General features: G+C 52.8%; 1 protein-coding gene across 1 annotated transcript in view; it reads right to left on the bottom strand.

Annotated features, from left to right (window-relative positions):
• The window catches only part of LOXHD1 (lipoxygenase homology domains 1), a 164,620-nt gene extending 151,904 nt beyond the window's left edge, over positions 1–12,716 (bottom strand). Inside the window, 3 exon segments of the mRNA XM_036064316.1 lie at positions 291–371; positions 6,893–7,007; positions 12,587–12,716. Coding sequence (XP_035920209.1) covers positions 291–371; positions 6,893–7,007; positions 12,587–12,716 — 326 coding nt within the window.
• Positions 12,717–18,522: the final 5,806 nt, after the last annotated feature.

The raw sequence follows: 18,522 nt of genomic DNA, 5'->3' as shown, positions 1-18,522 counted from the left end.
GCAATCTGGACTCAGAATCCACTCTTAACCACTATGCTAGTGCCTCTTAGAGCATATTTCCCAAGTTTGTGAGAAATTGTCTTAAGTAGTCTCAACACAGAGAAGTGAATCTCTAATGGGCAAGTTTAGGGAGCCATGACTCAGCATGGGTGGGAAAGATCTGGGCCTTCAGTCACCCCTCAAATGACACCAGGGAGTAATTGACATCCAGAAAGTGTCAGTAGTGACATCAGTTCCTAATCTACTGGTTTTCATCTCACTTCCTTCCTGGTCAGGGGCCAGATTCTGACCTGATTTTGTAGATGAGGCCCACGTTGTTGGTTCTCACCCGGAAGACGTCGACATTGGCTTTCTCAAAGGCAGATTCACTCCTACAACGAACACGTGCACACTTAGTAATCTGCACTTGGCTCACAAGCCTGGGAGGAGAGCCAAGGGCTGGCATCCCCCTTCTTCCTCCACCATCCCAGTCCTGGGAAGTGCTATGAGTAACCACTCCCATTCTGAGACTCCTTTCTGACAGAGGGCAAGGTCGGTTACTACTCGTTCCTTGCTTTCACACTCAAGTTGTCCTGTGATGTTCGCCACGCATCACTAAGGCAGGTATGGTGGGCAACAATTAGCCCCATTTTACAAACAAGGAAACTGCCAATTGATCGCAGATCTGGGATCAGAACCTGGATCCCCAAAGTCATGACCCAATGCCCTCTGGCTGCTCTGCGTTGGGACAGCGGAGGAGGAAGGAGGCCATAGTGAACGCCACGGTGCTCTTGGGTCTGCAGGCCCCCAGGCCTCTCCTCACCTGCCTTGCTCTTGCTGGGGGGAGTTGCAATGGCAGCCCCAAGCAGATGCGGAGCTTGGGTCGTGGCCCATGGTCCTGCCATTCCAACAAGAAAGGAAACGCTCAACCAAAAAACCAGCCACCAGGGAGGCGGGTGGCGAGGGAATGCGTATCTGGTGTCACAAAGACCATGTGAACAGAAGCAAGTACACCTGAGATGTTCCTCAACGAGCTGCCTGGGTGGGTCCAGACTCCGGAGCATCCTAGGTTGCATCAGCTTAGACACAGGAGGGCTGGAGCAGCCTCACCCGGAGTCCTCTGGGAGCAGAAACCTGAATCTCGCACGGACATCTGCTGTGTCCTCTGTGTGGGCTCGGACCCGGCCATCCAGTTCCACTCACAGCTCTTCCTGCCCACACAGCGACGCCCTCACAGGCCAGAGAGCCGTCGACCTCCCCCGGGGCTTCCAGCCAGGGCTCCCGTCACCAGCACTCAGCCCACGGGAAAGAAAAGTGTGGAAGACAAACACATATAATAACTAGGCCATCACTGTGCTTCCAAATAAAGACAGAGGGGAAGAGCCTTCCCTCTAAGGCAACAAGGCTCAGACTTGGTAACAGAAGGCCTATAAGTTCTGCACACTCCAAAGCTGTGGTTCTCTGCGAACAGACCCACTTTAGCAAATAGTCTGTCCCGAGAAGTTTCCTTCAGGTGGGCATGTCGTGAGACATGAGGCCTAAGGTCCTCCAAAAGCAGGGCAGATCTCATGAAATTAAGTGGAAAATGTACACTGAGGGGTGCCTGGGTGGCTCAGTCGGTTAAGCATCCGATTTTGGCTCAGGTCATGATCTCACGACTTGAGGGTTTGAGCCCCGCGTCGGGCTCTGTGCTGAGAGCTTGGAGCCTGGAGCCTGCTTCGGATTCTATGTCTCCCTCTCTCTCTGCCCCTCCCCTGCTCGCACTCTGTCTCTCTCTCCCTCAAAATAAATAAACATTAGAAAAAAAATTTTTAATGTACCCTGAGGCAGCCTTGTTGGGGGGAAAGAGGCCCCCAAGTTGTGGTCTGGGCACCGAGGGGGAGGAGGAGAAAGTGATGGAAACTTCTGGCTTTTTGCTCGAGTGAAAGGGCCCCTTCTCCGGGGTTGCTGCACATACCTGTGAGAATCTTATCTCCAAAAGTGATGAACAACAACCCCATGTTGTGCTGCAGGGTAAGAGCAGATGTGCAACAACGTGGAAAACACAGGAACGTCAAATCTATGCACCATCAGGCTTGTGTGGGTGGGATATAAGGAAGTGAACAAGAAGTATTTTCAACCTATGAGACCAGGAAATAAATGTGTAGAATAGACAAGGGTCTCTACACCAGATAAATACCCTAAGAAATAGCCACCCTGGGAGGCTGTGAGGTAGAATATTACACAGCCACCAAAAACTCCCATCATAATGTTAATGGAACAGGACCAGGTTTATGATATGGGCTTAAAAGAAAAAGCAGTTGCAAAAGAAAATGTAGGAACACCACAGGAGGCCGGCTGCTTTTAAAAATGATGAAGAAGAAGGATTTATACAAAACATCATGTCTCGATGGCAAGAGTATTATGAAGTGTTGCTTATGTTTTCTGGTCCGTGTGTATTTTCTAAGTTTGCCGAAGGGAGTACATCTCGATCTGTGATTATGCACACGGCGACAGGTCCTGTCTCCACAGCCCCTCGTGCCCCGAGGCCAGCAGCTGCCTGGGCTGAATCCTTGGGGGATGAGTTCGAGGCTTGTCAGGCTTCATCTGCTGAGCCGCCTGGAATTTGGAAAACAGCGAGTGCCCATGAGCAGGGGAAGAGGAGGGTGATTTGGAAGGAGAGCAGCTGGCGTCCTGGGGGGGCCTCTGACCACAGCTCCTTCTGGAGAAGCACTGACAGCTCCCTGCGCCCTGCACAAAGGCCCTGAGCCCAGGGCCAGGGAGAATGTGGATGCGTGCGTTCCAGCATGTTTGTTAAATAGTTGACCGCCATGCTTCACTGTCTCATGGAAAACAATTCATGAAAAGCAAAGCGGAAGGAGGGGGACCAGGAAAGAAAGAACTACCAGTGGGGGCAGAGGGTCTCAGGACCACACCGAGTGTTCCAGGGCATCACACAATGTGGAGTGATTGTCCGCAGTGTCAACATCTTCCGGAAGACGAGAGGAAGGCCTTGTGAGGGCCTGTCCTCAGAGGAACGAAAAGAAGGACTGTGGAGACAGGCCTACCCGGACTCTCTTCTTGCAGGGAGAGGCCAGGATAATCCCAAACAAACCCCCAACTGCAGCCCACCAGGGTCAGATTCCCGAATCCCCACGTCTGGGAAGTCAGAATGCAATGCCGGTGGGTTTCAGAAGCTGGAGGTGAGGTGGAAATACCAAAGCATGGAGGGTCCCCTGTCAAAGGAAACATTAGAAATGCAGACCGCTCGTTTCTTTGTGGAGACTGCGGCTTCACCGGGGCTCCTGGCCACTCAGCAAATGAAGCGTAATGCAGTACCCAGCCCCCTCCCTGTCCGTACCTGCCCATTCAGCGGGGACCCCTGCCCAGGAGAGGCTTCACAGGCTGCACAGGGCATTTTAGCCACCAGCCTGGCAGGGCCAGCAGGCTAAAATGCCAGGCGTTCTCTGACACTCAGCTGGCGAATTCTCAACAGGAGATCCGTGTTCCAGAAGATGCATGAGATCCCATCCTTTTGCCATATTCTGAACATGTGACCCAGTCAGTGCTGGGAGTGGTCCTGGGTCACCGGGAAGGGCGCCCAGCATATGGGGGCCTTCCTGTGGGACCCAGGGCTGTTGACACTCAGCTTGGTCTGGGGTCGGGGTGGAGCTAACAGAGGATCAAAGTGAACACGTCACACTCTTTGCTGCCCAAGAGACGGGCCAGTGTGTACGGAGGAATTTAGACACTAGACCATGAGGATAAGCACAATCAGCATGTTAACCTCAGGCACCAAATAATTGCAGCAGAATGATTCTGTATTGGGAAATAAGCATGCTGATAAGCCATGTGGGAGGTCCTGGGGCTCAGGAGAAAAGGCAGAAGACAGAGCAGGAACAGAAGGGAGAAAAGAGAAGACGTAGGCGAAGCGGGAGAGGACGGTGGGGTGAGGGGACAAGACCAGACGCTGTGGAGAAAGCAGCCAGGAAGAAATTCCAGGATAGGCAGTGGTTTAATCTTAAGATGAGGGAGTCTGTCTAATATTCCATTTTAAGTCATTTGCTTGGCTGTGCTGGGAACTCCCTCTGCTGCCCTGAGTATTGGTGAAGTCTGATGGACTCAAAAACACCTTGTAGCCCGTGTGTACGTGTGTGTGTGTGTGTGTGTGTGTGTGTGTGTGTGTGTAAGGCAAGGAAAAGGAGCTCAGTTCCAGTTGACATGCGAGTTGGGTTTGGGTGACACAGCGTGGCAAGGAGGGACCAGCAGCAGACAGCGAGATGAGAGATTCCGAGCCAGACCCCAGGGCGAGGGTGGGGGTGAGGGGTGGGCTGGAACACCTGCATCTAAATAGCACAGAGCACGGTGACCTCTGCGGCCCTGGCGTCCGGGTCACTCGGGCAGCCTGGGATTCCTTGGAAAGCGGTGCTCCCTTCCCAGGCCCAAGGTCTCCGTCTTGAACTGAATGCGTCTTAGATGGCGAGGACTGACTGTGTCTTTGCAATTCTCTCTGCAGACATTTCCCTCGGGTCTTGCGGCAGCCAGATTCGTCCTTCTGGGCCGCATCGTAAATCGGGCCTCTGCTGATCAGCTTGCAAGCAAGGCCTGCCACAGCCTGTCCTCCCCTCCTGGCCCCTTGCTGCCTCCATGTGTCTGCAAGCTGTTCCCCGTGGTCTAAACTACCTTCCTCCTGCCCCTCTCTCATCTGAGTCTTTCTCTCACCCAAGGCCCAGATCACCTGCCCTTCCCTATAAAGTCCCACTCTGGCCACCCTGACGGTATGACACTTCCTGAGCCCTGGCTGTTTGCCAACAACTGGGAGAGGGGCCAGAGGGACGAAGCAGACTCCCCTCATCACCCCTCCACCTGGCATCCCTGTGCATGTCACCTCTCCAGCCTCCCAGGACATATGCTGATGCTACAAAAAGACCATCTCCGAAACCACCCACTCCCCATGGGCTCCTGCAGAGCCCTCCAGGCCAGCCTGCCCGGAGTCCTGGCCAGACCTGTGCCCCTGCTGCCCCACCCGGAGCACCACGCGGGTACGGGAGAGACCTCGGAGTAGCAGGGGGAAGGGGTGTTGACTTCTGTCTACGGGGCTGGCGGGAGGGCCTGCGTGTGACGCCCGGAGACCTCCCGGCCCTGCTCGTGTCTTAGCCCCTCTGCTGTGAGGCAGTACCTTCCACACTGAGAAGGAAGGCTGGATCTCACACTCCTGGAAACGGGGACTCAGGGACAAACCTTCACACCAGCTCATGAAGGGTGACTCTGGGGCCTTCCCGAGAGGCTGTTTTGACAAATGAAAAGGCCGAGGGGGAAGAGTGAGGGCACTAGGTGCAAGAAAGTGGGAAAGACAGTGAGAAATGACCATGAAAGGAGAAAGTGGCTCTTTTTGTTTCAAAAGGGCAGGCTGGGGATGCTAGAAACCAACTTGGCTGCATTCCCAGAGCCTAGTGGCTTCTCCCTAGAACGGTGTGCTCGGGGGAGGTCACATGGCAAAGAGGATGGACATTTCATGTCTTCCCTTTACCGTGCCCACATCACTGGTGAGAAAGACTTCCACAAGCCAGTCACTCTGCAGTGTAAGCAGTACAAGAAGGCGGGTACCCTGTTCTGCAGAAATGGACAAAATAGGACGTTATGCCTGCTTCGATGGGATCGCATTTATACCACAGCCCGCGCTCGGGGTAAACCTGGGACATGGGGCCAGGTCAGTCTGTGAAGCACAGAGTTCGGGGATGTCCTGGCCTGTGGTCCCCCCCTCCTCTATAGCCTCCCCGGCCCCCTTGGAAGTGACGACCTGGAAGCCTGCAGGGGAAGCTCCCACGCACCCTCTGGGCCACAGGGCCAGCGCTTGAGGAAAACGTCCACATCAAGTACCTGGGGTTTGAGGACCAGCTTTACCATCTAGGAGCTCCATGGCTCAGAGCTAATCTCCACTCCTCTCTAGGCCTCAGTTTCCCCATGAATAAGTTGAAATAAATTTAGTGGTTTTACAAACTTTTCTTGGCTATAGAACTCTCAGTACAAATAAAATCTGACTCCGAAACTCGGTGGGTAAGACAACCATCAGTGAGCTACTCTGCAGGAAGGATGGGGGCACGATGGGCCCAGAACCAATGGACTGATCCCTGGTTCCATTCAGCACAGATTGAAAACCAGGGCCTAGACCACGCCTACAGCCCCCGGGAAGCTCTAGAACTCTAGAATTCCACCAAAGCGTTCCCATGTTTTGCTCTGGGTATATCTGTGTGCGCCTGTGTGCGGTTGGGGGACAGGGTCCAAACAAAGAGGCAGCAGCCCCTGCTGTCAATGGATCACAAATGATATGGGGAACACAAGGCGCACACACGAACACATACACAGAGCACGTCTACACAGACACACACACGAGCACACATGCTAGCCTATACAGCTGACTCGAGTGTGCGTTAGCAGGTTTAGTGTGACATTGGGCCCCTGGAGAGACACAGGTGCAGAGCACTTTAAGCTCATGCTTCCTTTGAATGCATGCTTTTGTTTCTTCCTCTCAACCGCCCTGTAAGTTTGGTAAAAGGGGACTTCTCACTTCCAGACGCTAGATGAGGAAGCCAGGCCGTTGGATGCAAAGAGATTTGGCCAAAGTTACATGGCAACCACGTGGTAAAGCTGGACCTAGACCCAGGTTTCTTAGTCCTGAGTGTCCTCTCCCAAAGCAAGGGACAGCTAATAAGTTCCTGGGGAAGTCTGAGATCCAAAGTGGGCGATACTTCTCACAAAAGCCAACAGGGGAGCTAAGGAATATTGGCTGGAGATCACTGGGAGAGACCTGGTTGACAGAGGCCCCGTGCCACTTAATATGCCTGTGGACACACGGGTCTTCTCCCTGGGCTCCAGAACGGCACCAACCCCGACTAATGGCCTGTGACCCCACTAAGGCCAAGTTGGTACTCACTTGCTGGTGAGGTGGAGCTTGGGAGAGAGCCCATTCTCTCCGAAAATGGTGATGAAGACATTGGCATCTGTCCCTGCGCCACGAACATCCCCCGTGGCTGTGACCACCTCGTAGACTGGAGGAGAAAAGAGAACACATCACAGGCTTCTGAGAAAATCCAGAATCCTACAGGGGCTTGGAGAAGTCACAGCTCCTGCCAGCCGTGCAGAGGATATCCAGCCACAAAGGCGTCTATTCTGTAAACCCCGCTCCAGCCCATAAGCCACTGAGCCAGGGTCAGAGCCACACCAACTCCCGTGTAAGACCCAAACCTCGCATTTAATGCCACACATTCATTTTACAGGTGAGGAGCCTGCAGGCAGCAGGGAAAGCCCAGGTCACATACCACTCGGTGTCAGCACTAGAGCCCAGCCCAGGGCCTCTGGAGGCCTGGTCTGTGATCTTTCCAGCACGGCACTCATGTGCCTCCTAGACCTGGCCTTCTTCAGAGCCTGCACCTGCCCCTCACTCTCCTCTCTGCCCTCTACGAACACAGCTGCATTGCCAGCCCTCGTCTCCCGTGAGCTCCCGGGCACTGCCATCACAGGCTCCAGACAAGGCATCCCAGAGCCGAGCAGAGCTTTGTCCAGTGTCCCTTCTTAGCAGGGGCACTGATTTCCCTTCTCTGAGGTTCCTAGAACCTTGTGCTGTTTGCTGTCGATGGCTTTTCTCTTGAAGTCCCTGGTTCTGATGAAGGTCTCGATCAAGGCACTACAAGACAAGAAAGGAAGCAGCAGTACATTTGCACAACTCCTTGTCTCTGGGGACAAACAAATCCTAATTCTTCATAGCCTACACCACAAGGGTGCCTGATCTGTACACAAGCCCTCCTTGGACGACTCCAGGGCCTGAAGCGTTGCCCACACAGCTTTGCACGTACATAAGGGCCTTTCCAAACTGAGGGTCCACAGAAGAATGAGCAGGATTGTGGAAATCCCAGGACCACATCATCTGTGAGAAGACAGAGGCCTGGAGACGTGTGGTTTGGAGAAAAGGAGAGTCTGGGGCACGAGAGGGATGAGGAAGCTGCCTCAAAAGCTGATTTCAAGGGCACACAGCTCCTTCTTCAACAGCACACTGGCCATAAAAAATGTGATAAATTGGACTTAGTGAAAATTAAGACCATCATGAGAATGAAAAGGCGAAGATATTTGGAACGCATATGGCTATCAAAGGACTCATAAGCAGAAGATATAAAGAAGCCATACAAATAAATAAGGAAAACAGATACCACACTATTAGGGCAACAAATTGTTTAAAAGATAAACACACGCTTACAAGAAGACCCAGACATTCCACTTTGGGTATTCACCCGGGAGAAATAAAAACATGCCTTCTCAAAGACCCGCGTACAAACGTTCAAAGCAGCTTTGTACATAACAGCTCTACACTTGATCTTAGCCAAAAGGCCGAGAAGCAATAATAATGGCTCTAAACTGGACACAACCTAAATATGCAACCGCGGGTGAACGGATCAACAAATCGTGATATAACCATACGACGGAATCCTACTCAGCAACAGAAAGGAGTGAACCACCCTTATATGCAATATAGGTGAATCTCAAGCAGGTTATATTGAGCAAAAGAAGTCAGACACAAGACACTGCACACTATAATGCCATTTACATGAATCTCTAAAAAGACTAAACTATTTTAACAGAAAGCGGAACACAGCTGCCTGGAGTTTGCAGCATGGAGAATTGACTGAGGAGGGGCTCAGGGAACTTTGGGGGATAATTTAAACGCTCTATACATAGATTGGGCTAATGGTTACACAGAGGTATACATTTGTCAATGCCCATCAAACAGCACATTTAAGATCGATACATTTTGGGGCGCCTGGGTGGCTCAGCCAATTAAGCATCCGACTTCAGCTCAGGTCATGATCTCGCGGTTCATGAGTTCAGGCCCCATATCGGGCTCTGTGCTGACAGCTCAGACATGGGGCCTGTTTCAGATTCTGTGTCTTCTTCTCTCTCTGGCCCTTCCCCTCTCAAGCTCTGTCTCTCTCACTCTCTCTCTCTCTCAAAAATAAACATTAAAAAAATTTTTTTAAATGAAGTAAAATTGATGCATTTTATTAAAAAGTAGTTACAGTTCAATAAAACTGTATTTCAATAAAATTGACAAATGGGCCAAAGATTTAAGTAGGCAAGTCATAGGCGAAGATATCCAAATGGCCAATAAACATATGGAAGAGTGTTCAGCATCACTGTTCGTCGGGGAAATGCAAACTGAAATTACAATGAGATACTACTATATCCCCACCAGAATGGCTAAAATTAAAAAGACTGACAGTGCTAAGTGTTGGCAAGAACGTGTCCTGATCTGAATGGTAATTACCCAAGCACGCACATACCTGAAAAGTCATCCAACTGTATCTTTGTGAAAGTTTTATACTGTATATATATTATTCCCCAATTTAAAAATTTTAATTAAAAAACTTAATTCAGATGGCCAAAGAACGATCTCGCGGAGGACACATATCCCGGGGAAAACACAACATTCTGTTGGGCTCCAGAGGGGACGACCCCAACGAACAAAGTACCCTCCCTGGTCAGCACAAAGAACCATCAATGGCACCATAGCATTGCTCCTGGCACAGAGCCTGGCACGTGGGAAGTGCACAATAAATAATTACCTGGGGGAATTAATGAGCAAATGAATGTGTCAATCGATGAAATGAACATAGACTATGGAACTCAAGTGACCGATATCTGACCCCCAATTCTACCATTACTGGGTATGTGATAGCAACCAAATTTTGTACACAGCCTCCATTTCCTCATCTCTGAAGCAGGAACAATTTCTTCCTTGAAGGATTGTGATCAGGATTGAATCAAATAAAACAAAATTTTCAGTGTTCGTTCTCACTGACTCTAGCACTTGCATTTCGAGGAACTTATCTTACAGATGCTCTTCCACAGTTGGATAAAAGATATGCGTTCCTCGAGTGGTAGACTGCCCTCATAATCACCACCACCATCATCACCATCATCCCTATCATGGTCATCATCATCTCCATTGCCAGCATCAAAGGCATCATCATCATGCCCGCCATTATCCCCATTAAAAATTCTCAGGGAGGCTGCCTTGGGATATTGTACCGCAACCGATGCTGGGCAAGCCTGTCTGGGCTGCACAAGAGGAGAGGGTCTCAGGGCTGGAAGCGTGTGCTGGATGGCCCCCAAGGTCCCTTGGATCTCAGGTTCTGAAATGAGTCACACTCTTCCCCTCATGGCCCTGTCCGAGCCAGGAGACAGACCAATGCCGGGGCTCAGCCTTCCCTCAGAGGATTGACGGAGCCGCTCTGCTCCCACTGGCTGTTGCTGAGCTCCACTGTAGCCTGGAGGTGACCTGAAGAACAGAGAGGGACACCGAGGCCTTTCTCCTTTTCCTCCTTCTTCTTCCCCATCCCACTCCACAACAGTCTCCCCATAATGCAAGAACTGGAGTTCAAAAGAGTGGGAGACATGTTGTTCTAGAAGCGAGAGAGTAGCAGTGACCACGAGGGTTCAGCATGTGACTACCATTAGCAGCATCCACGTTTACTGCCAGTGTCCTGCACCTGACTGGGGGGCCTGTGCGCCCACATCTCTTAGAAATGTCAGCGTTACACCCACCTCGCCTTGCTCTTCTCCAAGCGCTGGTACCACAGTCAAGGTCAAGCTGCTCAAGAGCAAGCACGAGCCAGACCAGCTCGATTCAGATTCTGACTGCGACTGGGTAGCTTTGTGATCTCGGGCGAGTTATGTAACTTCGCCATGCCTCAGTTTCCCCATCTGAGAAAGAGGACAAGGACCCCACCTGCTCCTCGGCTGGTTGTGAGGATCACACTGGTTAGTATGAGCACAGTTCTCTCGATGTGCCCGGTGCACAGAGCGCCGTTCCGTCTGGCGGCACCGAGAGGTCAAGGGGGGACTCGCCTTGGGAAAGGATATTTTAAACTCTTCTTCTCTCTCCCGCCTGCGACTTTGCTCAAGTCACTTAAGTTCTCAGGACCTCAGTCCTTAACCTGTGAATTGGGACTGATCACACCTGCCTTGACCGTTCTCAGGAATCTTCGAGATCAAACGTGAGCACGGAGGGAAGAAGGCTTCATGAAGGGTAAAAAGAAGAGCAAACATGTGAGGGACCAGATAGTCACACAGGCGTGCAGAGCCCCTGAACAGAAGTGGACAGGGTGGCAGGTCCAGGAGCTTTGAGAATGTGCTTCCCGGCAGGCAGCCGTGTGCACTGGGGAGCTGAGAGTACTTGCCGAGGGTGCTGCACCCACATCCAGCTGCAAACACCCCCCCCCCCAAATGGTCTGGGATTGTAGCACCTGCTCTGGGGGAGGGCGGCAATGCCTCACTCGTCCAGGCACATCTTTTCTTCCCGCAGCCCCCACTCCCCGCCTCCACCCCAGGAGGCACCCGGGACATCCTGCCGGACCCCAGCTGAGCCACAGCCTGCATGCAGCGACCACCTTCTCTGAGCCTGGATCTGTGCTGGCAGCTGGGGGAGGAGTGAGGACAAGGGAAGGAGGGCCCCACCTTCATGGAGGGCGGTGTGGCTGAGGCTTAAGAGGCTACAACACGCCAGGCTTGCGTGAAGCAGCGGAACAATGAAGAAGTGGATGTAATCAAGGAGTTCCCAGTGGGCTGGGATTAAGGAAGGCTTCATGCAGGAGGGGGACCCGAGCTGGGCTTTCAAAGTTAAGATAGGAAGAGGGAGAAAGGGGAGGGCGAGCAAGTCCATGGGCAGGCACAGGGCAGGCGTTCAATGGATATTTGGTGTCTCAATGATGGACGGGTGAATGAATGAATAGGTGAGTGAATGAATGAATGTGGTGCTTACAGGGACTAGTGAGCCACTTTGGAGTAAGCACAGAGAATTTAAATGCCTTCAGGGGCCAGGCAGGCAGCGTCCATGGGCGAAGCGGACCTAGTCTGAGCGACAGAGAGCAGTGGAGACTGTGATGTCCACAAACTGGATGTCCACAGCCTACAGGCGTTCACGGGCCAAACCTTTGAAAACATGGTAACGGCAAAAAAAAAACCCTGAACACCATCAAACCAAACCAACGACAACCCTCTGCGGGCCAAAATTACATTCTGGACCCCGGATTCTGCCCTCTCTGATTATCTGGCAAGAAGGTGGAACCCTTCAAAGCAGCCCCATCCACCCCGATCGGCGGTGGGGGCGGGGGTGTGCAGAGACTGGAAGAGCAAGCCCCGGGGTGCAGATCGGTAAGCGTCCTCCTTGCTGAGCCCCAGGCTCCATCTCCACCGCTGTGGTGACAGCTGTCCCCACCCCGCCAGGCCAGCCGTGAGGGGTCAGGCCTCCCTCTCTCCCCCCTCCACAGCCCGAGCAGGGGCTCTGGGCCGTCAGACCACAGGGTGGAGGCCAGGTTGGAGCCTGGCTCTTGGGAGGCGTAGGACTGGAGAGCATGGGCACCGCGGTTCGGGTCTATTCTGTGCCACTGAGACATGACTAAGGGCAGCTGGCCTCGACTCTGTACAGGGGGCAACCCCGTGTGATGCCTGCCCAGTCACTCCCGGCGACGCAGCACAGACCCAGCAGGAGACTCCTCGGGAGGAGCCGGGTTGGAACCCTCATCTCCTCCTCCAAGCGCAGGAAAGGGCCCCGCGCAGCCCTGCCCGCTGCCCGCACCTTTGGCCTTGTAGTACTCGTGCTCCAGCTCCTCCTCGTCGTCCTCTGAGGCATAGTTCAGCAGCTCCTCCTCGTACAGGGCGAGAAAGTCGATGTCTTTCTTTCTCCTCTTTTTCTTTTGGGGCATCATCTTGCCGGCTGCCCCTTCCTGGCACTCGCAGGCTGACGGCACCCACCACCTCGCACCCTCCTGGCCCCGAGGCCTTTTCTCCCTGAGCTCCGGCGCCCACCTCTGGGTCCCCTGTGTCTACAGCCCCCTCCTGCTCCCCTGTCCTCTCAGGCCCCTGAGCAGAACCCCTGTGCCCTATCTCTGCCCTTCCTGTCCCTGGCCCCTCTCTCCGCCACCCTGTGCACCTGCCCTGGGGTTTCTCCTTGGGCCTCATCTCTTATTCATGGGGACTGCGGGCACGCTGTCTTCCTTACCCCGCCCCTCTCCTCCCCTCATGGAGAATCAGGTGACATCAAGCCCTTGGCATCTTCTCCCACCTGGCCTCACAGCAAGGGGGCCCCCTGGGGCCTCTCCAGGTCACCCCAGGGGTAGGTGGGGGCCTCCCCCATGGAGATCCCCTAACCTCACAGCTAGAGCTGTGAACAACGTCCCCAGGCCATGGGGCCCTTCCTAAGGAGGGCACGGCCCAGAATCGTCTGAGCTCCCAGGACTCAGAGGCCTCTGTTTCTCTCCATTATTCATGACCTCTGCTCGCCTTACAAAGCAGGCAAGGTTCTTACTGGATCCTTCTCGTTCCATCTCTCTGCTTCCATCTCCTCGTGACCGCTGGCTTCTGGAAGAGACCATTTGGCTGGAGGAGACCCTGCTGCCCTTCAGAGACGCTTCTCCAACCAGCACTCAGATAATCCACAAAGCATTTTCTGAGGTGTGAGTTACCGGTACCACCAGGCCAGAGCCATGGACGCTGGAGAGGCGCGCTGCATCATATGTGACCCCCACAATGCCTGGACAGGCCAGTCAAGGTTAGCCAGCATCTGTTTTAACCGGCACTCTCCATTTGCCCACATTGCCCTCTGCCCTTTCAAATGAAATGGTACAAGCCCTCTGAGCCCCTCCACTTGGCCGACATTCCCCCAACCACGGCCCCACAAGGGGGGATTCTGAGCTGGGGCAAGAGAACCGAGTCCCAGGGACCCCTCTCCACCCTCAATCAGCAAGAAAAGTTTCCCTTAGGTCCACTGGACTCCTCTTCCTTGCTTATTTTATTTTGCTAAGATTTTATTAAAGCACTTTGGCCTTAATTTTATTAAGATTTCTTACAACCTGAGTTGTAAATTTTCTGTGTAAATCCCCAAATGCTAGAAATTTCCAGTCTACGTGCAACTCCTATCCCTCTGTCTTGGCAGTGTGAGGTCAAGAGGCTAGAACTGCCTCACTGCCTCCTGGCTGTATGGCCTTGGAGGAGGCCTGGCCCCCCATCGGTGGAAGGGGGATAATGACCCACGAAGGCATATTGAGTACTTGGAGAAAGTGCTCAGTAAGCAGAAGCCTCTGGAACACAGTAGGGGCTTACTAAATGCCTGTGGCTCCTAATGAGCATTTCTCTCTTATTTTGCAAGGTGTGTGTGTATGGGGGGGGGAGGGGGGTAGGCAATGCTTTGAAATCATCTCAGATTGTTCCAGAAGCCCCCCCTTTGGGTCCCCTGTGCAAGGACCGGCCCCATGTGTTCTCCTTCTTCTGTGGGGCCCAGTCCAAGGCAGCACATCAGAGACCACAGGTGAACACGCTGAATCATCTGTGTCCTCCAACATAGGGCAGAGATGTCCGTTTACTTGTTGGTCTCTCCCCCCCGCCTCTCCCAGCCACAAGCTCTGAGGGGGCAGGCATCACGCCCCCTTGTCCTGGACCTATCATATGCCTGGCACACGGCGGGCTTCGGTAAGCATCAGTTCAGTGGATGAATGCACAAATTGCAGGCAGATCTATAAAGCAGCCATGAACACAAGGCCCTCTGTTTCCGAGGAAAACAGTATGGGCTGAAGAGAAGTCACTTTCAATGATATGTTGGTAGGGTGAGTGTCCCAGAATGGGTACTATTCTGAGCACATTAGGCCTAGAGAACAGGACACTTCCTCACAAATGTGAACAACTGTCCTGTAGAGCAAGCACTGGACTAATCTGTGTGGCTGTGGGCGGTGATTACAGAAAAGCAGGTTTCAACACAATCCGGGAAGAAGGATGGGACCCCCCAGGCCAGAGGTCCCTGGGTGACACACTGTGGCTGGAGGGCATCGCTCATGACCTACAGCAGGGGGCGCTCCAGCAGCCCCTGTGGATTTGGATTGGACCCCCCCCCCCCCCCCATCTGGGAGCTGGGATACTCCCAGCTGGTGCAGACAGTGAAGGAACCATGCAGGTGCAGGTGCAGGTGCAGACAGACAGTGGACGAACCATGCCAGGTCACCCAGCACCACACGACTTTTCACCAGCTCCTCCTTGGTCACCCCTGTGTCCCACCACCTCTCGGCCCAGAGCTGAGTCCACCGACTGTGCCCTTGGCCCAGAGCCCCAGCGCCCAGGACCCCCGGCCACCACCTCACCTTCTCTGTTGTGGGTCTTCTCCCTCTGAGACGCTCTCTGTCAAGGTCAATGTTTCCTAAAGCCGGATTCCAGAATGCCTGGATTAGCCCCGCAGGATTCACCAAATGCCGATTTCTGACCCCACACCCCTACCCCAGACCTACCAAGTCCAAGTCTCTGAAGATGAAACTTGGGGATCCAGAGTTTCGACAAGCCCCTCTCGTCAGGGGGGAGGAGGGGAGATGGGGGAATGTCCTAAAATTAGAGAGCAAGAGGGCCAATACCTGCCCAGGTGAACTCACTAACTTGATCAGTTCACCTGGGCTAAGGGGAGGGGCTCAGCAAGCTTCCGTCGCCACACACAGCCTTATCTGCACATTGGAGTCACCTGGAGGGTTTTTAAATGCCGATGCCTGGTTCCCACCCCCTGAGATGCCGATTTTCCCTGTTTGCGGTGGAGCCTGGGCGCAGGGAACTTCCGAAGCTCCCGGCAGATGCGGGACAGCTAGGCAGCAGTCAGCACTCACACCCCTCCCCAGAGTCTGGGGCAGCATTGTTCTCTCGAACCACCCGCGTCCCCACCATGAGGAGGCATCTCTGACCCCAAAGTCGTCACCCAGGAAAGATCAACTTCACCTCTTCCCCTGTTCTGCTGAAAGATCGCCCTGGAATCAGCCCAAAGTCCTTGTGAGGGAAGAAGAGCGAAGTTCAATCGTGGACGATGCGCGCCCCCTGCTGGCAGCATGTGGTTTGACCTGTTGTTAATTCTACCTTTGGGTTCTTTAGAAACAGACCTTAAAGAGTACAGAGAAGTTACTAGGATTGCTATGGCAAATACTATCCGTCCAGAGAAAAAAATAAAACAAAGTGCTCATTTTGCATGCAGGACGGTTTAGATTTAAAAAAATAAAATAAAATGCTTATTGGACTGTTTCTTTTTTTTTCAAAAAATTTAAAATAAAATATTTTGAGAAAATCCATGGTATTAAAACACGATAAGAGAACAGGGTCTGAAACAGTACCACGTGTTGATGGGGACAAGAAACGACTAGAGCTCTCACGCTGCTGGTGGCAGTGGTAAGTGGTGCAGCCACTTTGGAAAAGAGTTGGCCCTGTTTTATAAAGCTACCCAGACACTTCCCACATAACCCAGAAATTCCACTCCGGGGTATTTACCTAAGAGAAATGAAAATACATGTCCACACAAAAGCTGCATGTGAATGTTCACACAAGCTTTTATTCGTAAGAGCCCAAACCTGGAACAACTCACACGCCCATCAACTGGCCAGTACTACTCAACCACAAAAAGGCAGGAAGTGCTGGACATGCTACAGTATGGACGAATCTCAAAAGCATTAAGCCAAGTGAAAGGACCCAGCCAGAAGAAAACTGCATTCTGCATGATTACGTTTGTGTGACATTCTGGGAGATTTAAAACTGGACCAATGGTGGTAGGGGGTGGGCCGGGGGGCAGGGGATTCACAACACGAGAGGCACAAGGAGGCAGCGCTTTGGCTCCCCCCATCTCTCTTCCTGGTCCTGCCTCGTGCAGGTGCCAGCCCATCGGGGGAAGGCCCACCCTGTAGGCCTGGCCGCTGACCTGAGCCTCGTCCCAAGCTCTGTGGTGTTAGGACCCTGTGTGTGGTTGGCTGGGAAACAGGGCTCAGGGCGGGTTTGCAGACCCACTCTCCTTCCAGGCAGGGCCAAGGTCAATGCCGGCCCCTTCCTCCAATCTAGGCTTAGCATCCTCCAATCCAAACTATATAGGGTGGTTCTTGGGGCGCCTGGGGGGTTCAGTCAGCTAAGCGACTGACTTCGGCTCAGGTCATGATCTCATGGTTTGTGAGTTTGAGCCCCGCGTCCGGCTCTGTGCTGACAGCTTAGAGCCTGGAGCCTGCTTCGGATTCTGTGTCTCCCTCTCTGTCTGCCCTTTCCCTGCTCTCTCTCTCTCTCTCTCTCTCAAAAATAAATAAATACTAAAAAAACCAAAAAAACAAAAAAAAAACATTTTAAACTGTATAGGGTGATTCTGTACCCTAAATGATAAAGCTGACACTTGGATTCCCATCAGTTTCTGGTGTACTGGTAAAAACACCAAGACCAGACATGGCAATTATAGGAATCCCAAACCTCTGATTATAGGGAAGGGGCTGTTTATCCCACAGACCATTTGCACATGCACACAAATGCATGCACATACACACAGAATGATTTCATTGCCCCAGCCTCACTCTCCTTCCAGGGCATCCTCCTGCTGCTGAATGAATTCTCTTAAAGCTTGCCTTTGGTCATGTCACTTTCCAGTTCAAACACCTTCACTTACACCTCAGTGCAAACAAATTTTATCAGCCAAGATTCTGGACTGCAAGCAGCAGAAACTAACACTAGCTAGTTTAAGTAGAAAATTTGTTTAAAAAGTTAATATCGGGGCAAGGGGATCTCAGAATTTCTGAGAGGTCTTAGGAGCTGCTCCCTAGAAAGGATACCTGACCCAGGGAGACCCCTACTGCCCCCAGTGATGGGCCTGGACACACAGTTTGTATCAAGCTTCAGCACTGGCCTCTGCTGCCCCTGCTGATGCCAACCTTTCCAGAATAGACTCTGCTGACTTCTGCCAATTCAGAGTCTGGGGCTTGTGCACCTGATTGGCTGAGCCTCAGTCATGTGCCTATACTTTGCAGCAAAGGAGGCTGGGAAAGTGAGTTTGGGGTATGTTCAGCTCTTACATTGGGAGCTGTCCTCTCCTCAAACTTTAGAAGGGCGCTCAGACGCTAGGTTGTGGAAAGAATCACAAATGTCCCCAACACAAATTAAATTCTAGCACGTCCAGCTGACATCGGAGGCCCTCTGTAATCTGTCCCAACCTCCTGCTTAGGGGAGTTAACATTGTAGTTAAACTGAAGACGTCCCTGGGCACTTTCCTCCCGCAAGCCTTAGTTCACTCTGACATCAGAACTGTAGCGTGCGTTTCTGTATCAGCCAGCTATTGCTACATAACAGACAATCACAAAAAACTCAGTGGTGCAAGTGTCACACGGCTGGGGCTTGGCTAGGGTGACTCACTTACCCTGGGCTCAGCTGGCAGCTCTGTGTCAATCTACAGGCCTGGCTGAACTTGGCTGGGGAGGCTCACCCTGGGGCCAGGCTGAAGGAGCAGCTGCTGCCGGGAGAGCACTTCTCAGGGCCAGGGTGGAAGGGCACGGGGGTGAGTCTGGTGCTGCCAACATCCTTGAGGCCTCCACCTGCATCACAGCTGCTAACATCGTTGGGCCACGCAAAGCAATACAAGTGGCTGAGCCCAGAAGCTCAGGCTTTAAACTTTCATAGCAAAGGGTGTGGACACAGCGAAGGGTTCTCCCTTCCACCAGTCTGCGCTCCCTTCTAAGGAAGTCACATGCATCCCCA

This window comes from Lynx canadensis, chromosome D3, assembly GCF_007474595.2.
Source record: "Lynx canadensis isolate LIC74 chromosome D3, mLynCan4.pri.v2, whole genome shotgun sequence".
Taxonomy (NCBI): Eukaryota; Metazoa; Chordata; class Mammalia; order Carnivora; family Felidae; genus Lynx; species Lynx canadensis.
The sequence above is the reverse complement of the archived record's forward strand: the minus strand, read 5'-3'. Positions and strand labels throughout refer to the sequence as shown.